General features: G+C 37.0%; 2 protein-coding genes across 2 annotated transcripts; one reads left to right on the top strand and one right to left on the bottom strand.

The window, feature by feature from the left end:
* On the top strand, window positions 1-13,653 carry LOC109031063 (uncharacterized). Its single transcript, XM_019042357.2, has 5 exons — window positions 1-849; window positions 9,133-9,309; window positions 10,510-10,840; window positions 11,458-11,704; window positions 12,586-13,653. The coding sequence occupies exons 1-5, from the start codon at window positions 777-779 to the stop codon at window positions 12,898-12,900; spliced, it is 1,143 nt and encodes a 380-aa protein (XP_018897902.2). The 5' UTR covers window positions 1-776; the 3' UTR covers window positions 12,901-13,653.
* On the bottom strand, window positions 12,867-22,394 carry LOC109031062 (mitochondrial genome maintenance exonuclease 1). Its single transcript, XM_019042356.2, has 6 exons — window positions 21,705-22,394; window positions 20,648-20,881; window positions 19,299-19,515; window positions 18,074-18,206; window positions 16,900-17,056; window positions 12,867-15,168 (listed from the first exon to the last, which is right to left on the bottom strand). The coding sequence occupies exons 1-5, from the start codon at window positions 22,261-22,263 to the stop codon at window positions 16,907-16,909; spliced, it is 1,293 nt and encodes a 430-aa protein (XP_018897901.2). The 5' UTR covers window positions 22,264-22,394; the 3' UTR covers window positions 12,867-15,168; window positions 16,900-16,906.
* Window positions 22,395-22,406: the final 12 nt, after the last annotated feature.

Below are 22,406 nucleotides of genomic sequence, written 5' to 3'. Positions count from 1 at the left end.
AGTAACACGATTCAGCATCTTTTTGGCAGCCTTTATTCTTCTGTCATTTTGTTGACTGTTGATGTGACCAATTAGACTACATGTTTGGCATTGACGTCGAATATGGTGTCATTTTCCACTCCAATAATATGACGCACTCTAACATCACAAACACCTGGACCTTCTAACGCTCTGGAAATTCCTGCTATCCTCTACAGAGGTTCTGTTTTTTTTTTTAACGATTTTTCCAATAACGGTAAAGGCTACTATGGCGGCGAAAAAGCCGCAAAAAAATACATGAAAATTGGAATCCCTTCAGTTCTGATTATCTTCAACCGTCTCAAACTCTGGGTTACAAAAGAGAGTAAAATGAAATAATTCGATGAATGAGATGTCAAGCTGGTCATAAAGAAGAAATGCAAATCGAATTTACTGTAAAAAACGGGCAAAAGATGTTTCTGAGCCAAAAACAAACTAAAAAGCTTTACTTAATTCTAGGAACTTAAAAACAGATATGTAGAATGTGAAGTGTGAGCACGCAGCTTTACGGGCAACGGGCGAAAAGCAAGGCTCGTAATAAGTATCAAAAAAACCTCCTGTACCGCCATGATCTGTAGTCCCGCGTTACGTGTTTTTACTTTTTATTGTGCGCGATTGGAACTCGGTACCTAGGGGAGGAGCGAACGACTGACGCACAGTGGATTTTGTCTTAGTCATGACAAAGCCGCATCGGAATTCGGGGACGAATAATGTCAGTCTAGTAACTTTTTAAGTATCGAGTAATTCGTTTTTTAGAGATGTTACCCGTTTTTATGTTTCACGGTTTGACTGCTCTAATTTTCCACACCTTTCAACCCGTCTCTAGGACCAGTAAGTACGCACCATTAATGTTCATAGCATAGTATAAACTTTCCAAAAATTGAAAAATACTTACAACGCGAACTGGGAACTATCCAGATTAAAGTTTACACGATTAAAAGCAAGGTGATAGCTCTCCTTTTCTTTTGAAACAATCTAAAGTAGTTTGAACCTGTGCTAATCACATATTTCTCAAATTTTAAACCAATTTGAAACTACACAAGGCTGGCTCGAAAACATTTCTTTTCAATAACGTACCGCTGAAGCGAGCCTAATTTTAAAAGTTACAGCACCTTTTGCGAGAAAAATGCCTGTACTGCAATTTTTGATGATAAAAAATCAGTTTCCTTTTGTTCATGATTATTCGCAGACCAATGTAATGTAACGCAACTGAGTACCTCCTTTTAGGGCTCTTATACAGGGTGTCTCACGAAAAACGAGCCACCTTGAATATCTGCCGAACGCGTCGGAATTTCGAAAAACGGTAAAAGACGTGTTCGTTTATACCGAGGGGGACACCTTTTGGCGTATTCGACATTTTCCCAAACCGCGGGAGGGGCCCGGGGCGGGGGGTGCCCCACCCGTAAGTCGAACTTTTCAAATGGCACCCCTACTTTTTTATTTCAGAAATCAATTCTACGCAAAAAAACAAGCCACCCTGTCCAAACCGAATGTAAATCGGACAATTTTTCAGTGATTGACAGAGTTTGAAACATTTTTTTCATGCTCTTTTCAAAAATTTCCCACGCCCAATGGAATTGCTGTATCAAACCAAACTCTCCGCCAAAAAAATTCTTAAACATGGCACTTTCGATAAAAAAATAAAAAAAATCTGCTGCACTCGAAATCTGGAGCACGCGGAGCCCTTCTTTGCGACATTAAAATTCGTTATACCGAACATTTCCGGGGGGCGCTCATCGGGAGGGAGTAGTAAGTTTTAGACAAGAATTATTAATCTTTTTTCTGAAGCATAAGAAACCGTGTCCATGAAGAAGCAGTTAAGTAGAAAAACAACGCACCGCGGAAAAATAGCGTCCTCAGAAGTATCAAGGTCCGGCTCAAGTCATTGACACCCCCCCCCCCCCCCCCCCCCCCAAAAAGCTAATCCATTTGTTTTTCCACTTAACTGCTTCTTCGTGGACACGGTTTCTCATGCTTCAGGAAAAAGATTAATAATTCTTGTCTAAAACTTACTACTCCCTCCCGATGAGCGCCCCTCGGAAATGTTCGGTATAACGAATTTTAATGTCGCAAAGAAGGGCTCCGCGTGCTCCAGATTTCGAGTGCAGCAGATTTTTTTTATTTTTTTATCGAAAGTGCCTTGTTTAAGAATTTTTTTGGCGGAGAGTTTGGTTTGATACAGCAATTCCATTGGGCGTGGGAAATTTTTGAAAAGAGCATGAAAAAAATGTTTCAAACTCTGTCAATCACTGAAAAATTGTCCGATTTACATTCGGTTTGGACAGGGTGGCTTGTTTTTTTGCGTAGAATTGATTTCTGAAATAAAAAAGTAGGGGTGCCATTTGAAAAGTTCGACTTACGGGTGGGGCACCCCCCGCCCCGGGCCCCTCCCGCGGTTTGGGAAAATGTCGAATACGCCAAAAGGTGTCCCCCTCGGTATAAACGAACACGTCTTTTACCGTTTTTCGAAATTCCGACGCGTTCGGCAGATATTCAAGGTGGCTCGTTTTTCGTGAGACACCCTGTATAGTCGGCAAGCAATAATCATATAAAAAGCAAACACGTGGTTTCATTTTTCTGTACGTTTCCATTAAGTTTCACAGGTTGCCATAGGTTTCTTAAAAATTGCAAAATGTATACACCGCAAGCGCTAAATGCTACTGAAAATTTAGGATGGAAAGTAGGCAACATTCCAATATTTACCCGGAAGACAGCTCCAAAGGAGTAAGCGTGAGATTTTTATTTTTCTCAGCCAGTTTATAGTAGAGTTTAAACCCCGTGTCAATTTAAAAATTCTCAACTCTTTAACTCATAAAAATGACTTAGAGCTGGTTTAAAAAACCTCATTTCCAAATAAAGTTGAAAAGGCCTGTTTTGAGGACTGTAGCGTATCCTTTGCCAAAAAAATACCTACTGCAATTTTTAAAACATTCAATTCATAGACACATTCATTTAAGAATGAAAAATTTGACAAATATGAGCTTGTGCCGGTGCATGAAACTGCAAAAATGCACGTAACTCGGTTAACGACACTGCACACTTTCTGTCATTATTTATTTTCGAAATGGAAAAAGAGTCAGGGTCATTTTTGAACATCTTCTAGGTTTTTATTGAGCGAAAAATATTCAAAGAGAATTTCAAGCAATGATCTTGGTTCAGTGGCCTGGCGTGCTTTGCGATTTAGCGATTGATCTGTCATTTAAACCTATGAAAAAAGATCGATTATCAGGGTGTTCGCAGCGAACACCTTAATAATCGATTCTTTACCATAGCTTCAAATGGCGAGATATCGATAATCGATCATTTACGCCACGCCATACTGTCTTGGTTCTTTCCCTATGGATAAAATAAAATGAGAGTGGGGATTTTGAAACACCGCAAAAGAGTTCTACGTTTTTGCAGTTTCGCCGTCAAACTGTGGTGCACACTACACCAACACAAAATCCAAAAGTACCTCGCATGCCTACTTCAATAATTGAAAGCATGAAATCAAGAAACGTAAACTTGTAATCTTGAAAAATATAAGCTGGAAAACAACCGTGATGTAAAGTAAACCAATAATAGGTTACAAAATAAAACTCAATATATTCAACGATTTTTGCGGCATGATAGATGTGCCTGTGCTGCGCATGCCGCTTGTAAATCGGGAAAAAACCAAGTATTTCTTAATAAGATAACGCCTGAATGTAACTATAGTTGGTCAAGGGTTGTCCGTGTTGCATGAAGAAAAAATGAAGGCGCTCCACAGTGAGTCCACCTTTCTCTGTGCTCACAACCACGTTGACGGTTATAAAGTCCCGGGTAAAGCGTTGCTTCTGAGTAAAGACAAAGAGTGAGGCAGGTTAGAAGTTGCGTCTCCCTTCTCGCATTATCGTTAACCAGTAATTTCAAAACATTTTTTTCTCGACCACGGACCCTCTGCACTTCTGCTGAATTCAACGCCCCTCTTTTCGGTCTGTCTATTTTTTCAAAAAAAAAAAAAAAAAAAAAAAAAAAAAAAAAAACCTGCAAATGAATTTTAATTCTTGGATTTAGGAGCCTCCGATTGCAACGTTGCATTTCTCCACTCAAGTTTTAACTTTTAAGTTATTTATTTATTCATTTTCTGAGATAGCTAACATACGATTTTCTTGAAATTTTCTGTTATTTTCTTGACTCAATTAAAATTATTTACAAAACATTTCAAAGAAATAGTAAGGTTTGTTTCATTTAAAGAAAAAAAAATAGAACATTTTTAGACGTGGCGATGGAGATACACATGCCTCAACGTGAGCCAACAATATGCAGTAGGTGCCGAAAGTGAAGTTATATTATTGTAGCAGAGTTGTTTTAAAATTTTTAGAGCACAGAAAATTTCCATCCTAAACGTCAAAGTAATCTAGAGTTTTGAAAGAGCACCAACGCAGCGTTACTACCACAGCTGGAGTGAAGTGTTTTGATACAATTGTAGAATTATTGGGAACATTTTAAGCAAAGTATTTTTAATATCGATTAAAAAAAAAATTTAAGACAAGATTTTCGTGCAGAGTTTATACAACTGAAAGGAAAATTGAGTTTTACATATTTTTTAATCTTTTTAACAGAAAAAATCTGTTACAATATTTGTAGCGCAATCAAGATATATTTTGGGAAAAAACAACTTGGAATTAATTTTAAAATATTTTGGCAACATCTAGACAAGGTCCAGAGACTCTTCATGAGAGCCGTATAAGACTCCTGCGATTTTTTTTTAAAAAATACAAATTGCTAAGACGTAACATTTTAAATACGGTTTCAAAGTATTTTAATTATTACTGGGATTGACGCGCACACGCAAATAGAAAGAATCATCCAAGGGGAAACCCACCATAGACACGCCCCCCCCCCCCCCCCCTATTCGAAAATCTAGATAGTAGTGAATGTATGCAATTGCTGATTGATCACTAAACTTGAAAAAGATGCCGCTAGTGTTACACCAAATAGCGAATCTCTTTCAGGGAAAATCGTCCTCGGATAAGATTTTTTCTCTGTATTACCTAAGATGTTCAGTTTTCTGAATCTTAACGCACGTTGGCTACTTCCAAATGGAAATATTCTTGGAGAAAGATGGTCTCAAAATATTTCTGGCCAACAACGCTCACAGAAGCGAATGGATCAAGCTATCATGTATCATGTATTATGGTATGAGATCGGTTTGTATAGTGGTCGTTGTATGCGAGGGGAAATTTTTTCGGAGTCTAATATCGACAGACTAAAATTTTATGGATAACATTAACATTTTTTCAATGGTTGATTTGACCTCCACGTGGTTTTCTCGGAAGAGAGAAGTTTGAATTTACTCAGCACAATGTCAACTAAAAAACCATCATTTTACAATCTTCCGTTCATTTTAAAATCACTGAACATTTTTTAACGATCTCGGCGGGAACTTCTGATGAAAAACATGTCTTGTGGTGCTGTTGAATGGTCCATTTATTTACATTTTGCGGTATTTTTCATGATTTGTTTTTTTAATTTTGTCCTTCCCTTTATTAGCAAATGCCTCTTCCGCACAACTTTTGAAACACCTTCCTCAAAGTTTGGTTGAAATAACGTCCGTGCAGTCATCTTATCGTTAAAAAAAAAGTTCAACAAGCTATTATCAATCATTTTTGAACGTAAAATAGGGCCGGTTCTCGCAACATTAATTTTTGCGGCACCTCTTATTTTTAAAATTGCTTCGATATTTGCATCCACCTCATGACTTACATCACTTTCTTTTTCACAAACCCCTTCAAGTCCAAAGATCCATCTGCAATCTCCTTCATTCCAACGACATTATCATTATTACCTTGCAAAGACTGTCATAACACCTTATATTCGTCCATAATATGGATTGCATTTTGCAAAAAGGAACCACCAGCATTGCAATGATGCTTAGATTGTGCAACTTAATCCTTTGCAATAAAATTGCGGAAATTGTGAAAAACATTGAAATTTAGAAGGTAATTTTTGTCTTAAATTTACAGTTTTTAGAGAGTAAAATAGAAACTATTAAGGGATAATCGGGTTTTTCCTCCAAGACAAAAGAAGTTGCACAATCTTAGCAACATTGCAATGCTAGTGGTTCCTTTTTGCAAAATGCAATCCATATATCCTTCTGCTCTTTTCTCCTGGTTTTTTTTTTTTTTTTTTTTTTTTTCGAAAAACTTTAAGGTCCTTTTGAAAATGTTACAAGCCCCAGACTGACGGAACAACGACACTTACGCCGGTAGTCACATTGGTGAGCCTCAAAATGTGACAATCGGTGGCGAAGAAACAATACCGCCAATCTGCGAACTAATGATTTTACAGGACGAAGAAAAAAGTTAGAGTTAGATTTGCTATTTTTTTAGACTTTATAGGGTCATTACAGCGCTCCCATGCAAAATTGGAAGAAAAAACTAGAAACAGAAGCTTGAACATTATACACTGTAAAATGCATTAAAATTGCTAATTCAATTTCGTCAAAATTGTCAATTAGGCAGTATTGTTTCTTCCCCCTGAAAATGGTGCTGGTTCTGGCATTTCAACGTTGAAACTTTATCTAATGGCCTTAATCGATGAATATTATTTACGTAACGCGGAAAATCCGATTTCTTCCTTGTACCGTTTTAGCCCGAGCACAGGTCTGCACCTCCCTAAATGGGTTACAAGATGCTTCGTTGGACCCTCTCAAATTAGCATTTTATTGAGATAAATTAAGGATGGCAAATTGCCATATCTCGTCAATTTTTCATGTTAAATGTTAAAAAAATGGGCTCGACGCTGCCCCCCCCCCCCCCCTCCCCTTGAGCATGACGTATTTTAGGAATGGACCCCAGGACGACTGAACCCATCAGAAATGGACCCCTCAGAGGCCTCAATCCCTCTGAAGGCACTCGAGGTCCTCTGGAATAAAAGCCACACAACAGTCGACAGATGGAAGAAAAACAAGCAGTTCCAACGCCCAAGCGTTGGAGGGCGCTTCTTTGACAAAGCATATTACTACCAACTAATGTACCCGAAGACTGTCGAAGATGGAATTTAAAGTGGGACTTTTAACCGCAAAACCCTTCAAAACTTCAGATCGACCGCGAAAATCTGAAACATTCCACAAGCCTTTTGTGATGAATAAGTTGGTGGCGAATGGAAACATAAAGGATGCACTGTAAATCAGACGACGGGAAAGAGCGGCGGAACCTCTAAAGCTGGTGCGTCAACGCGATCTAGCGGACAGCGGCGTCGCGACGCCGCGAGGTAGGGCGCGCAGGTCGCGGGGTAGCGGGGCCGCGTGAAGAGGAGTTCAGCAGTGGGGAGGGGAAGCGCGGGTCGCGGGGAAGAGAGGGACCGGCCGGCCGGCGGTGACATCCAGGCAGCGCTAATGTCTCCGCTAACTGGAGTTGGGGGTCCTTATTCATTCTCTTGGTCCATGACATAACCTTAAACCTTCCGCTCAATGCCGCAAACAGCTGACGTGTCGATGCTGCGCCAAGAAAATGAACCAATCACAAAGTAGCACAGTAATACGTCACTAAAATGAAGAGATCACGTGACTGTTCGTAATATTTTCAAATCGATCTGAAAGTACTGCCTCGGATATAAGTATTTAAAGCATAAGGAGGCCCTAAAATACTTTAACCAGGTAATACGTCCGTGCGAGATTGTTATGCTTAAAAGCAAAACATTTCACGAAAACTTTTACGAATAACAGATGCAGAAAAAAAATCCAATTTTCCCGGGTGTACCAGAATGGCGTCATTACCCATAAGGCAAAAGGGCATGTAGTATAGTACATGTTACATCGGGGGAGTCGAACGGTTGGAAAGGGCGCATCTGGTACCCAGAAGCGCCCAAAATCGCCCCGACTATCAGTGTAGAGTGCTTTGTCCCTGGTTTTGTCGCCCATTAAAAAATTAGAGCCTCGACATCGACTTTCCCCTCTTCTGTGCATTTTGCGTGTGCGGCGAGTGTGAGATCTCTACATTTTATTCTTTTTGAACATGCAAAAGCTAATGTTCGTTGTGGAATTTGGAAGAGAACCGAGGAAAAATCACGACCGCACATGATGAGTCCCACATGACAGAACATGACACAGACATGTTTCTAATTCTCAGAATCACGATAGAACTGCTTTTGCGACCAGAGAAAAGATATCGTTTGGGGGGCGGCTGAAATATGGTGATCAAAAAGCCAATCTAATTCCCTTTCTGAATTTATGAAAGCTTGGAGAGGATGTTTCAGCGCGAGCTTTAGATGTACGTCTACATATTATATACATCCTAAATATAGAACCAGATATTGAATTGAAAAAATAGGGAGAAAATCGAGTGTCAACCTTAACGAAGGAAAGAAAGGCGGATTAGCGCTTCGTTTTTTGACTTTCATCCCTAATCTGAGCGGCACTTCGTTGCCGCTTCGTTGGGTCTTTTATATCAAATGAACATTTATATAATGTTATTGTAACTTCTCATGCTTTTATTATGATTTTTTTTATAACAATGCCACTAGTTATCGGTGGTTTGCAGCATGGAGCGGAGCATTTAGTGTTCATGCCTCAATCGCGCCTCCAATTTTGCAGATGCGACACGGACACGGAGTTCAAATATTAGAGCACAGCGCAGTGCGGCTAGCGCGAGAAGCGGACTAGCGCCTACAAGACTGCATGGATACTTCATGCATTGCGCGTACACCGCGGAGGATACTTCACGCATTGCACGTCCATCACGGTGCGTACGCGCAATGCGTGAAGTATCCATGCAGTCTCGTGGGCGCTAGTCCGCTGGCCGCACTGTACTCGGCTCTGATATTCGAACCCGCGGAGTCAGCATTTTTCAACTGACAATTTTGAAATGTTTGTACATTCTGTACGGATTCAAGCCATCAATCACGAATAGTCGTTTCTCTACGCCGTTATCAACGCGCCTCTTTTCCTTTGCTCTGTTACCGTCTTGTGTTTCATTCCGTTTATCTTGTTTGTAATGGTGCTTTAAGGGCTATAGGAGCAAAAAAAGGGAGCGCAATTTTTAAAAGATATTACCTCACACGAAAAAGCGCATGACTTGGCAAGTTGGCGCTTAAGCTATAGTTAAGCTATAGTTAAGCTTTAGTTCTCATTATTTGCTCTTTCTTCCACAGATGCAGAGGAAGCGGAGACTATCTCAATGACGTGTTTCCATATCAAGCACGGCACTATATGGTGTTCAAATATAACAGAAAAAGTGACTGAACATTGGGTCTCATTTCTGGATGATAGCATTGATAATGCACTGGCTTCTAAGATATTGTTCGATTTCTTGCAAAACAAAAAGGCTGGTAATATTTGAAAAATCGGAGCTAAATTGGTACAAAAAGCATCACAACCTAGCTAACGAATAAAAAAGAAAGAAAAAAATAGCAATGTCTACCCGCATTTGCATGCCGGGCATGTATTCAAATCAGGCATTTTGTCAGATTTACCTATTTTTATTAAATACAAACATATTATCTACAAGGTATTTGCTGTTTTATGATGAGTATAAGGGAAGATGCTGATGAAAAACTTCTGTAAAAAGATGGGCCATAGTAACAATTGAGGACTTCTTCCGTGCAAGTATATGCGCTTGCGCGCCGTACAATCTGCCAGGGAATTTGACAATATGCCTAACTTCACTATTTGCCTCCGACCTGAACAATCTACAGAAAATTAAATTCTGTAAAAATGACTGGAGCTATTTTCAATAGCTAAACTAATCAGTAAATAAATAATCTCAAATACCGGAGGAAACCAAACTGGATCGCAATAACTTTTTATATATTAACAGCATAAACAGAACAGCAGGGAGAAATCACTAGGCAACTAAAAACTATACAGTGTTGTAAAGTTTTTACAATGACATTACAGAATCAGAACCAGGATTGTCACACGGGTAATGCTAAAAAATCGTCTAGGGAACTTTTTAGAGTTAAGTTTCGTCCTAACATGATAGAATTGAGATTCAGACGTATTTTTGGCAAAGAGTTGAAACAAGAATTGGGTGATGGCAAGAAATGTTTGCAAGGTTGCAGTGTGGTATTCCTAACGTAAAATTTCGAGAAAAAACCAAGAAGTTCATTGAAAAGTTTAAAAAAATATTTGTAAGAGGAGAAAAAGCTAATTCAAATTCGACCATTTTTGCCAGTGACCCATTTTGAGAAATTTTACCCTTCAAGGGACTCGATATTCCTCCAGGAAATTTTACAGAGGTAGGGTAGTGACTTTAAAGAGTTGCTTAAACTAGCTCTGCCATGGAACATTATCACATTAAGTACATGAACTGCTAAGAGGGTGCAGAGGGAGCAAGAGTAAACGTTAAACTCAAACTATTTACTAAAGTGAATAATTATTGGGGGTAACTATTCATTCTTTTTTTAAGAATTTAACAGGCAGCAAAAGCAATCTTTTCCTGAATTTGATGCTCAACTTAAACTAAAGTTTTACTTTCGCAAAATTATTTGCTGGTTGCATAACGGATTATCATATTAATTTCCTTCTAGCAAATCCTAGCAAGAAGTTTTTGTTGATCTGCAGAAGAGAATGCACAAACGATGAGCCTTCAAAACTGTGTACGTGTCAAGACTGCTATCAATATTTTGAGAATCAACTGTTGACCTCTCAAGAAGAAACCGAAGACTTTGATACGCTTCTGAAAGCGGGTCTTTCAGCGAGCCTTGATCTCATCTTTGTAGACTCAGAAGACAAGACAAACTTGTCAGCACACCAACTCATAGTTAGGAGTAATTCTCCAACCCCATTCGACTGCCGAATTGTGCGTGGAAAAACCCCTGCGCAAATAGACAACGCTCTCATGAATATTGTACGTCAAAGGTAAGGACCTGATACTTGAGGAACTGTTGCTGCACTGCACTCACACTTCACACTAAGATGGGAACATGCAGGCCGCAAAATATGATTTTAAATTCTCAAGTACATTATAATGCAAATTACTGATTCCTTTCTGAAATAGTAAATTTTCCTAAAATACCTATTTATTCACAGTCATTATACACGTTTAGAATGGGCCAACTTTGACTCAAGATCAAATTAGATTGGTTAGGATTGATTAAACATACTCAGGAATAGTCATAGCTCAAGTCGAATTTTCTTCCCTTACCTGCACAAACTTATTTGAATTCGTGATCCGGTTTTAGACAGTGTTTACAAGAGAAAGTTGTTGAAGAATTTCAAAGGATTTTGCAAAAAAAAAAGACTTGATGAACTTGCAAAATCATGCCAAAGCATGAAAAATGAGCTGTGCCCTGAATATAGAAGTCTGATGTACAAGAATTTGAATCTCTTCATTCTTAGTTTTGACAGGGCATTCTTCCATGATTTAAATATTGAACAAATTACGAAGAAGTTAGCAATAACCTTCTTCACTTTAACTTAGAATGTATAGTATACAAAATAATCTTCTGATCAATTACTATTCTTTCAAATTTTAGGTACCGACAAGGGCATTACAGAAGTAGGAGCCCCTCGCCTCGGCGCAGTCCACGCAGAAGCCCCAGTCCACACGCAAGCACCAGAGCACTGATGCGCCAGATTACAAATGAAATTAAAAGAGAAAAAATGGAGTATATTAAGCAGACAAAAGTGCAGCACATTGGTCCTGGCCAACGCAACTCTGCAGTCATAAGCACTGCAAGAGGCGTCATTAAAAAACAGCCTAATGGCCGGCTGCAAACACAGGTTTGGCTAAATTTTTTAATTGCGCTACACAATTGAGCTTAAACAACTACTTAAAATGGCTTTTCAAACGTGAATGAAACTTTTTAAGGCACTATAAAATCATGAATTAATCATCATAGCAATGCTCATGGGCAATTGGCACAAACAGTTGAGAGAAAATTGTGGTATGAATAAGTAACAGGGTCTATCTGGATTATGAAAACTTTTTGATTATTGAGGGGTATAGACTAGCAAAATAGACCTTTCCAAACTCCAAAAAGTTTCTGCACTAAATAATAATGCAGATGTCACCTTTCGAGAAAAACGGTATGTAAGATCATCCATGGTGGTAATGCTTAGCTTCTTCTACCTTTATTTTGTCAATGATGAACAAGGAGCACGTAGATGGCTGAAGTGCGAAACCTCATATCTCTGTTTGCAACATTGCAGACTTCCTGTCATACTTTATTTTTTCTTTGGAAAACTAGGCAGTGTAATTTATTGAAAGCTTTCTTGATTTTTCTTATCTGTTAACAGAATATTCTGTAAAAATTTCAAGCTATAAAGTTATCTATTTTCTCTTCGATCAAACAAAATGCAAGCAGAAATTTTGAAACACCAGGATAGAAATAAGTGGTTTTGCACTTTGGCCATCGACATATTGCACCAAAAATTGATAGATCCATGGTGAGAGAAACCACTGCTACAGCTACTAGATGACGGCAATAACCTTTTTTGTCAACAAAAAATGTCTTCATTGGTATTGAATATGACAGTTGGCATTTGGATAGATCTTACCGTTTTGTGCTTACATAGAATCCATTTTTTTATTTATTTTTTTTTTACTGATGATGCTACAACAGTACATTTTTATGCATTCTAAAATTGATAAATTTGATTAGGTTGCACAACGGACAGGTCCGCACCACAGCAAAAGCCCCCGCCGCCAAAACCAGCAAGGTGCAGGAGGACACAAAATTCGATGGGATTTAGATAGTCCTGAGTCACCTCCAAACGAGGACCGGCCACTGACAGCCAAGGAGCATCTACGACCCGAGAACAACATTGTGGTAGATTGGGATGAGAGTCAACTCGAAGGGGACATCACGCCATGGAACAAAGCATCTAAGCCTGTCAACGCGGACGAGTTGCGGAGACGTTTGGAAATAGTAAAGAAGAAAAATTTGCAAAATTGGGCTGTCAGAAAGAATTCATGACAGGCAAGTATTGAGTTTATTTGTCTAGAGCAGGACAAAAAGAAAGAAATCCTAGATCTTTACTTCACAGTTTTAACACATGCCGGGATAAGGTTGAGGCACTTTAAGTCCTAAAATGTTAAAATATAGCTGTGTACATTGTACAAATGTATGACTGAGCCAATGTAATAGGTCCACCCAATTTTTCATTTGAAATAATGATTTCATTTAGATTTTTATTTAAAGACCCATGTAATGACTTAATTATTGGTATTCTTAGACAATTAAGAAAAGCTACACAAGTTAACAGAAAACTAAACGTGAAATCAAGAACAATCAAGAATCAAGATGGAGAATGAGAGACAGCCTCTTGGGTAGGTTTATAAAGCTTCCTTGAATATTGACTAAAGCTACAATGCCACAGTGCGTCTGGTTTTACGTGGGAACTAAAAAAACTCTGCAGGTAGATTTATAATGAAGAGTTCCCAAATAAATAAAGAATCATTGATTTTAGTCCTTATAAGGTGAGCAGATGGCTTCTTTTTGTAGCTGGTAAACTATAAAGATTTTGAACTTTTTTTGTCTAGCATTAAGATGAAAGAGGAAAAACTGAGAAAGTGGGTCTTTTGAGCATAACTTTTTGTCTATAAAAAGTAGAGTAGGTATAAATGAAGGTGGCTGGATTCAGCACTTATAAAATGAAAAAATGGAACAAAGTAGTTTTATTTTACTTCCTGTTGCTGTTAGTTTCTAGAATAAAGCAGTCTTAATTTCTTATAATTTCCTCTTGAAATTTTTACCCTATAAAATATTCCTTATTCTGAGTGTAATATCTCTATTGCTGTAATGAAAGAAATTACACGATTTTTGATGATTATATAGTGCTTTAACACCACTTAAGTAAACAATGAACCACTGCATTCGGTTTGAAATTAAAAACCAAAATATATTTTACCTCATCAAAATTTAACGTAGGATACAAAAGATGCATTAAAATTTTCCAAACTATATTAATAAGTTAAAAAATAACCTGTTTTTGTTTACATTAATTCACACTTCCTGCTGAGAGAAAAAAACCAGAGTTTACTTGAATCGAATCGAATATAAAGCTAATTTCGGTATTTTCTGTGATGAAAGAATTCTACTGTGTACGAACTTTTTTTTTGGACAAAATTAAAGATACTTTGAATCAGAGTTCTGGTTAAGTTCCAGTTATGTGCTTAATGTATGGGTTGATTCTAATGTCTGATTAGACCTACATTGATTATGGTTTTTATTGCGAGTGGGAAATTTGAATCTACTGTTCTACATTTTTTTCTCTCTTGTAACTTGATGTTGAAATTTTTTCACATGTTCATCTTGTTTCACGAGAAATTTTGATGAGGAAACATGTTCTGCAGGGCACATGTCTTATCCTGTCTAGTGGTCCATTCCTGAACTTCAAAACTTAACCCATTGACTTACAATGACGGCTCCCAGCCGTCATCGCAGCGCTGGGCCAGCTCTGCAATGACGGCTCAGAGCCGTCCGCTGATTGTTCGCGTTATTTCGGCAATTCTCCGGTAGATTGCGTTCTCATCAATGTTTATATGAGTAGTGTGGCCACCCTATGACTTATTGTGTACGGTAATTGCTTGTTTTGTTGCGGTATTTTCATATTAATGTGCGTTTGCACATGAAATAACCTCAAAATTTTCTGATTTTCGCTGATCTTGCGATTTTTGCGATTTTGACAGCTATAAACCACATAAAAAAATCATTGTGTTCAAAGTTTTCACCATTTTTCTCAAACGTTGTATTGTGAATGCTTATTTTGTCAATTTTCACCCTTTGAGAAATAATTTCTGGATTATTTTGAAGTGTTCAAAGTTGCTGATTTTCGCCAAATTAAATCATAATTCCTGGCCCGGCAGGGTCAAATTAAATCTTAAGTCAATGGGTTAAGTCCATCAGAGACTTCGCAAATAAATGCATCAAACAAAGTACAACAAGTAATACATGAACTTTACAAAATTTAACTTCTGCAGGGTAACTTAAATAATACAAAAAGCTCAAAAAATATGATTTAACAGAACAGAATACAACAGTCTTACCTTCATTTTCAGCCTGATACATTCAGTATCAGTTTCTACAGGGTTGGAAAAAAAGGAGTAAAAACTTAATTGATATTATCACAATCGGCTCAAATATTCATAGTGGAGCCAGCACACCTGAAAGGATTGGCAGTGAGGTGAAAAAGACTGATTATAATTTTCTGAACTAGTTGAAACTTGTTAATCACACGGCATCCTGAAACAATACGAACAATTAGGTGAAAATCTTTTATCAACAGCAGAAGTCCACTTCAATAACTGAAAGCTCAACAAACAAATAAAACTAGAAGTTAAAAATATTAAAACAAATTTCATTAATTTCATATCTTAGGAGCCCTAAATTTTCCTTCTTGTTTTAAAAAAGGCTTGAACTCTTAGAAAGAGTAGCAATGAGGGCTACTTTTTAGACCCTTTCTAAAATGTAGCAATTACTGTATGAATCAAGATTTGAGCTTATGAAATTTACAATAATAACGATTTGGATGATGAAATTTTTGTTACTTAAACATAGGTCCATAGGCGTGTTTCAACCACATCTACATGTTTTTCACACCAGGAGCACTAACAACCTAAAACGATCGTTGGATATGTTACAAAGGAAGGTTTAAGATATGTTGTTAGGTTTTAGTTAGATCAGGCGCTCATGGTTAAAAAAAACTTGTTGGTAAACTGGATATTTCAGGACATTTTAAAAATTAGCAGCAAACATGACTTTTGAACTGTGTGTACAGTATACAAATCAGAGGAAAAGACCAGCAAGCCTTATTTTCATCTCAAGTGAAGTTTTCTTTATGTTTCTGTTATCTTATACGGCATATTCTAGTATGATTATCCATAAATGCATCTTTAACTTGAAAATGTTGTATTTTCATCACAATCATGACTAAAAATGCAAAAAGGGTTTCACGACCTCTCGAACTTGGTAGCAGACAATTCAGGAGGCTGCACCGCACTAAGGACTGGCCCAACAAGGCCGAAACAAGTCTGCAGTTGCCTTCCTAAATGGACGTAACTAGTGCTACATCAAACAGCATATCTCTTTGAGGGACAACTGTGCTCAAATGAGCTTTTTCCCTCTGTATTGAGATTTTCAGCTTTATGCTGAATTTTTAACACTTGTCCGCAAAAAACTCCAACATACTGTCTTAAGACCCATGCGTCTACTGCAATCAGTTTGTGCTGTGACTACAAATGCAGTTGCACCGAGATTGCATAACGCCCTTTATATTCATCTGACAAGATCCTTAAATTGTTTTTCAATATGCCTTTGGTTAGTACTCTTATGGTTGACAAATTTTAGTATTTGAACAATATTAATTCATTTAATTCTTCACTCTATTGCTGATAACCAGCTAATTATTTCTAAAATTCAAATTTGTATGAATTAAGGCTAAAGTTATGTCATTTTTTGGTAAATTGTTGAATTTCTGTTTCCAATGGAATCAAAGTTAAAATTTTGCTGACTACTAAGGCGAAATGTACAGCCACAAAACAATAAATTCACAAATTTTGGTGGAAAAAGTATGCAATAATAGTTGATTGTCATGGAAAATGTGAATGATTAACTAAAAATTTCACCTTCGTTACTTAGTATTCAACACTGAGATATTTTCTATGAAACCATTTTCCATTTTTTTTTAAAAGAATTCCATGGAGCCTTCCCTTGTGAACTATCTCCAAAAGAGGCAACCCACCGAGTCCTTCAATCTGGGATGCGCTGCCTACCCCTGTTATCTACACTTTTTCCACACAACTTTGTCCACTCATGTACTTGATTCACTCAATGAATGTTCAGTTGGATTTTTTAAAATCTTCTGCTGTTTTGTCAGAAAAAAAATAGGGATCTGGTGGTCTTGAATATTCTAAATGAACATGATAGTATTTGGCACAGTATTAAAACACAAAAAGTAGCGAAGCATTCACTTACTTGCTCCTTAGGTTGATTCAATCTCTACCATATCCGTAAATTTTTTGTAGCGTTCCAACCAGGCATTCCAATTATGCTTTAACTCCGCTGGAGATAAACGAAATACATTTGCGGGTGCACCATCACTATACGCAACAACAACTAGACCTTCGGAAACCTAAAGAAAAAAATAAACAGTGGGTAAAAAAGAATGCTTTTGCTCATAAAAGCCATACATTACTGGTGTTAGCACAATGTGACTTCTCCTCATTGCTCTGAACGTCAATGTGAAGAGATACAGGTAAGTATGAGTAAATGAGTAGCTTTGATAGAAAACATTAGCAGAAAAGGAATCAAGGCATGAATCATTATTTCAAGAATAATCAAGAGAGACATAATACTAGACCAAAAAAAACAAACAAACAAACAAAAAAAAAAAATACTTACAAATCAATGTACACTTTTTTATTTGATGATCTTTTTAACATATCGACGGTGCAAGTCGGCAATCACATAACTCGTATGCGATGTCTGAAAATCTCTGCGACTATGTTATTTTTTTAAAGGAGAACAAATGGACATGATTCCTTGCAGTTTTTGCAGAATTTTCCTCGCATATAGAAGAAAAATCACGGCAGTTTTAAGGAATTACCGTTGAGTAGTTTTCCGTTTAAAGAATAAAGTATGACAGGAAGTCTGCGACGTCGCAAATCGAGTTATGTGATTGCCGACCTTCACCGTCGATATACCTCAATTTTCTGATGTGATTTCTTGCCATGACAAGCAATGAGATAGAGAAATACAACTGAGGAGCTTTCCAGAAAAAGGGCACATAACAAGAAATTGCGTTTGAGAGAAATGCATTTGAAGTTTTGATCATTACTCTATGGCCACTAACAGTGACTTTCGTTCGAAATCGGGAGTTCAAGCTGCGATGAAAGGAACCATCAGTGGCCAGAAATTAATGATGGAAACTTAAAATGCATTTTTCTCTAACACTATTTTTTGCTATGTGCCCTTTTTCTGGAAGGCTCCTCAAGTATAGGAACTAAAGCAAGTAAAAATTACTGTAGATAATCATCATGCAATTACAATGATATAGTGAAATGATAATATTCCCATTCACACTAAATAGCAATAATCTTTGACAGAAAAATGATTAAAATAGGGAATATAACATTTTCTGAGCTTTTACCTTGAATGGGTAGCTTGAATCATAATTTAAGGCACCAATATATGCGGATAGCTGCAAAGGAGCATCATAAGTCATGGCTAGACTACTTTTGGACTTCCCAGATTTTTTCCACTCAATGATGAGAGGGGTATTCCTGTGCAAAAATAAACAAAGAAGTAAGGGTTGATGAAAATGGAGTACACCTTGAATTACATAATGAGAGACTTTACTCACAAACACAAAAATGGATTACTTGCAAGATACAAAAAGTGTCCAATCAAGTAAGAAAGCCTGAGTCTTGATGAGGGATCAGTTGTGAAGGTCAGAGGAGGCCAGTAAGGCAAATAGGTGAAATGCCGCACTATTTTTAATCTAAGTCGGAGTAAAGGACCTGTACTCGAATTTTAGGTTAGAGGGGGAAAATAAAATGAACTGTAATAATGAGTATAAACAAGGAGAGTGACTGAATTACTGCTGATACAAATACATGGCATACACGCGTAAAAATTGGTTTTTTCTCTTGTTTTGGATGATTGATGAGACAAATGAACGCTCCAAAATTTTAGAATAAACTGAGTGTTACTTAGGTATTCTTCATCATTTCAGCTAAGTTTGAACATTTCTGAAAGTCAAAACTCAAATTTTATGAATACTTATCTCCAATGTAGTAGTTGTAAAGAATGTAACTTGAAAAAATGAATGAATAGCCCAGTCATAGTATAAAAGTAATAGTAAAGTTAACAAAATTAGTAACAGCCAGTAATTGGACCGCGTTAAACAGAAAGGAACCAAGCCACATCAGCTATTGCTGAATTTAATTGGGCAATTTCATTTTTTACATGAAAACGGTTGTGCGGATTTTCGTGCAAATTTCAGGGAAAAGTTTCCATAGCTTGAAGCAAATTCCTTAAAAATTTCAAATGAATCTGCACAAACACTCTCTCGTAAAAAATTTAATTGCCTAGTTAAATTTGGCGTTAGCTGATGTGGCTTGGTTCCTTTCCGTTAAACTCGGTGCAATTAATAGTAAAGAGTTAATAAAAGTAAATAATCTTAGTAAAATTCAAAATGGCCCAAAAGGTCTCGTACTTAAAGGTTTGAAACCATATTTTTGTATTCATTTCAATTCAAACCGAGTACTTTGACTCTTTCTTCTAACTGAGATCCTATTTTAAAAAATGCAAAAAGAGAGCATACTTAGTTGTAAAAATTACAAGATGAGAAAACATTTCTAGAGCAACAATACCTGTACACAGCAATGCAATCTATAATTCCCCGGTACTTTAATTTTTCATGTACAACATGGCTTTCTAGTAGTTTGACAGTAGATATCCGAGGGAGAACTCTCTCCAGACTTTTCCAACATCCTTCCAATTCAGGTTCGAGAACTGATTCATCTTTAGGAGTTACCTGTAAGTATTCTTGAAGACTGGAATGGAATAAGGTACCTAATTGAAGTTGTTCTGAAAAAGGAATAATCATACAAAACATGAGGAAGCTTAACACATGAAAAGAATCAAAGAGGTTTTCTTGAAACTAAAAGTGAATATGATATGTAAAGGTACTTACACGTACTACAGGTAGATAATAAGGGTGGGCAGGCAGGATAAATTGGCATTTCAAAGGTAGGGAGAGTCAAAATTTACTTTCATCCTTGGGTAATCTCTCAGATAAATACATTTTTTAAATTTTAATTGAATACGTTTCATATATCATATTACTACATTGATTCTCATTTTGTCTTAAAAAAGCTAGCTACATTGTAACCTCTCATGTTACTATCCTTATCAACTTTTTGAACATCAATTGAATGTCTTGATAAGGTGGCATCTGATACATCCCACTACATGAACACGAGCCTTAAAACAATTGGCTAATCATGTTCTGGTCTGAAGTTGATTCAAAGAACATCTATGGTGAAAATTATCTCTTTTAGAGGGTGTTGTCCGAGTTTTAAATTTTTATCAGAGCAGCTTAAAATTTATGAAATGTACCGTTTTTTAGCCCTCACAGTAACAATACTACACTTCAAAACCAAACTCGTCCCCTCCATCTTTTGAACTGTGTTAGCTTGAAAATATTTTTTCCTCAAAAAATGATGGAGGAGTTTTAAACACAAATCTTCATGTACTTAGTTCATGTATGTAATGCTGAGCAGAACCCTACTCTGCCGTAATAAGGAAGAATGCCGTATGAACCTTTAGGCATTGCAAAATTTCCTTTGATAAAATACGAATTTCCTAGTAAACCTATGAAAATTTTTCTTCCAATATTTCAGATTATTTTCCTTGCAATTCCACCAAAAAGTCCTGAAAATTTCAAGGGAAAATATCTAGAAATTTCCTCAGAAATGAACATTTTTTCGAAGGAAATTTGGCAACTCTCAAATGTTCATATGGCGTTCTTCCTTAGCATGGCAGCACTGTCCTCCTGGAATGGTGTATTTTCATTTTTGATGTTAACTTGATTCCAAGTTTGTCATGTATCTTGGTCTTCATCAGTTCCTTTAGGTATTATTTATTCAGACACAACTGTATCTGTGAAATTATTACCTGTCAAAATGGCAAGAGATGATTTTTCCGAAACGAAACTTACTTGCATGATGTTCTTGAAATTTTTCTTCACCAAGTTCAGCAATCAACCTATTTCTCCATCGAAAAAGAGCACTCTTGGATGCTTCTGACATTGTTAAGTTTAGAATTTTGGTCACTGAAGGATATTTGTACAGGCTATCTGATTTTGTGATGATCCTTCCGAGGAGTAATTCAGTGTCTGCAGATATTTCAAGATCTGGTTTATCTGCATTTTCAATAGGAAAAGTAAAACGTTCTGAAACAAATTGATTAACAATCACTCACATGCTGTACTTACTTCTTTCAAAAATTAAGTTCCTAACATGATGAACTGCAGGAAAAGTGTAAAACCTTGGATCTTGGATTATAATATGATGGATTTCTGAATAAATTCAATTCTTCAAAAGGATGAATCATCGAGTAATAAATTTCTTTGTGATGATAATACATCATATAGTTGCGTGATCTTCCAGAGTCTGCAATTTCTTCATTTTTAGTTCAAAATTCCTGCTGATACCTAGGAAATTCTTGTTTTTAAAAAAAATATATAGATAAAACGATGGAGATAAAAGTACACTATGGCAGCGCGAGAACATAGAATAAAAATAGGCAGGAAAAGGCGGGGACAAGGCTGAAAAAACAGCCTCAGACTGCCTGGCCCAGCCAGGCTGGTTTTTCAGCCTCGTTCCTACCTTTTCCTGTCTATTTTCAAAAATGATAGATGCGTACTACTTACTGCAACGTTAGAATATGGTACATAAGTTTTGACTTTCAATAGCAACATCATTTTACCTACGACCCCATTTCATTAATCATTCCACATTGGTGGATCTCATAGTTTTCACAAATTTAACTTCTCAATTTTTTATAGAAGAGGTTTGTGAGATAGTGAGTTGAAGAGGGTCAACTTCTAGATGAGGGAATTATAACTTCATCCTGATGAGTTTGAAGAACATTTGGTTCTAGAGTGACACAGCGCACTGCTTCTCATACTCATAGATCTGATACTTAGTAGGTACTTATCAAATTTTGAGCAATACATAATATCCCGCTTAAATGGAAGCCAATGAAATAAATACCTGTATTTGTTTGAGGATCCTCAGCCAAATTATTGACATTATCTTTCACTCCACTTGAAGACTGGGAGGTGGATGTGACTGAATCTGTCTCAATCGTTACTTTAACTTCACTGCTACTATCACACTGCGCAATATTCTTTTCTATATCTTTGAAATCCTTGTCCACTGGTGACGCCGGCTCGATCTTTAAAGTTTCAGAAAATTTTAAGGATATATTATTTGAGTCAACAACACTTGCAGGGATATTACTATCCATTGAAAGACTGGTTTCGCCTCTAGCTTTCTGTTCGACACTAGCATCGGACTTGCTGGAAGTTTCCCGCTTGTTAGCCAGCCTCTTTTTCCTTTCAGATTGTGTTTCTAGGAGGTCACCATACATGAGTCGGTTTTCAGAATTAATTCTCATGCGATCAAATGCTTTAATTCTGGCTTTAGAGCTGGAATGTACTTTTATGAAAAAGTGTGTAAAAGTTCTGGGAACAAGCATGGTTGGAAACGTATCAGTTGTTGCACATGCACTGGTAAAAAATTTGAAGCACTTGACTACAGTTGCCATCATTGATATCAATTCCAATAAACCATTCGTGGAAGCCAAAGATGTCCTCAAAGGGAAAAATTACGATTGAGACACAAGAAGCCGAACACGCCAAGATTTTTCACATGATAACTGATAACATGCTTTGTTATTGTTTTGCTTTCAAT

Source organism: Bemisia tabaci, chromosome 3, assembly GCF_918797505.1.
Source record: "Bemisia tabaci chromosome 3, PGI_BMITA_v3".
NCBI classification, from domain to species: domain Eukaryota; kingdom Metazoa; phylum Arthropoda; class Insecta; order Hemiptera; family Aleyrodidae; genus Bemisia; species Bemisia tabaci.
This window is presented reverse-complemented; position numbering and strand designations above follow the sequence as displayed.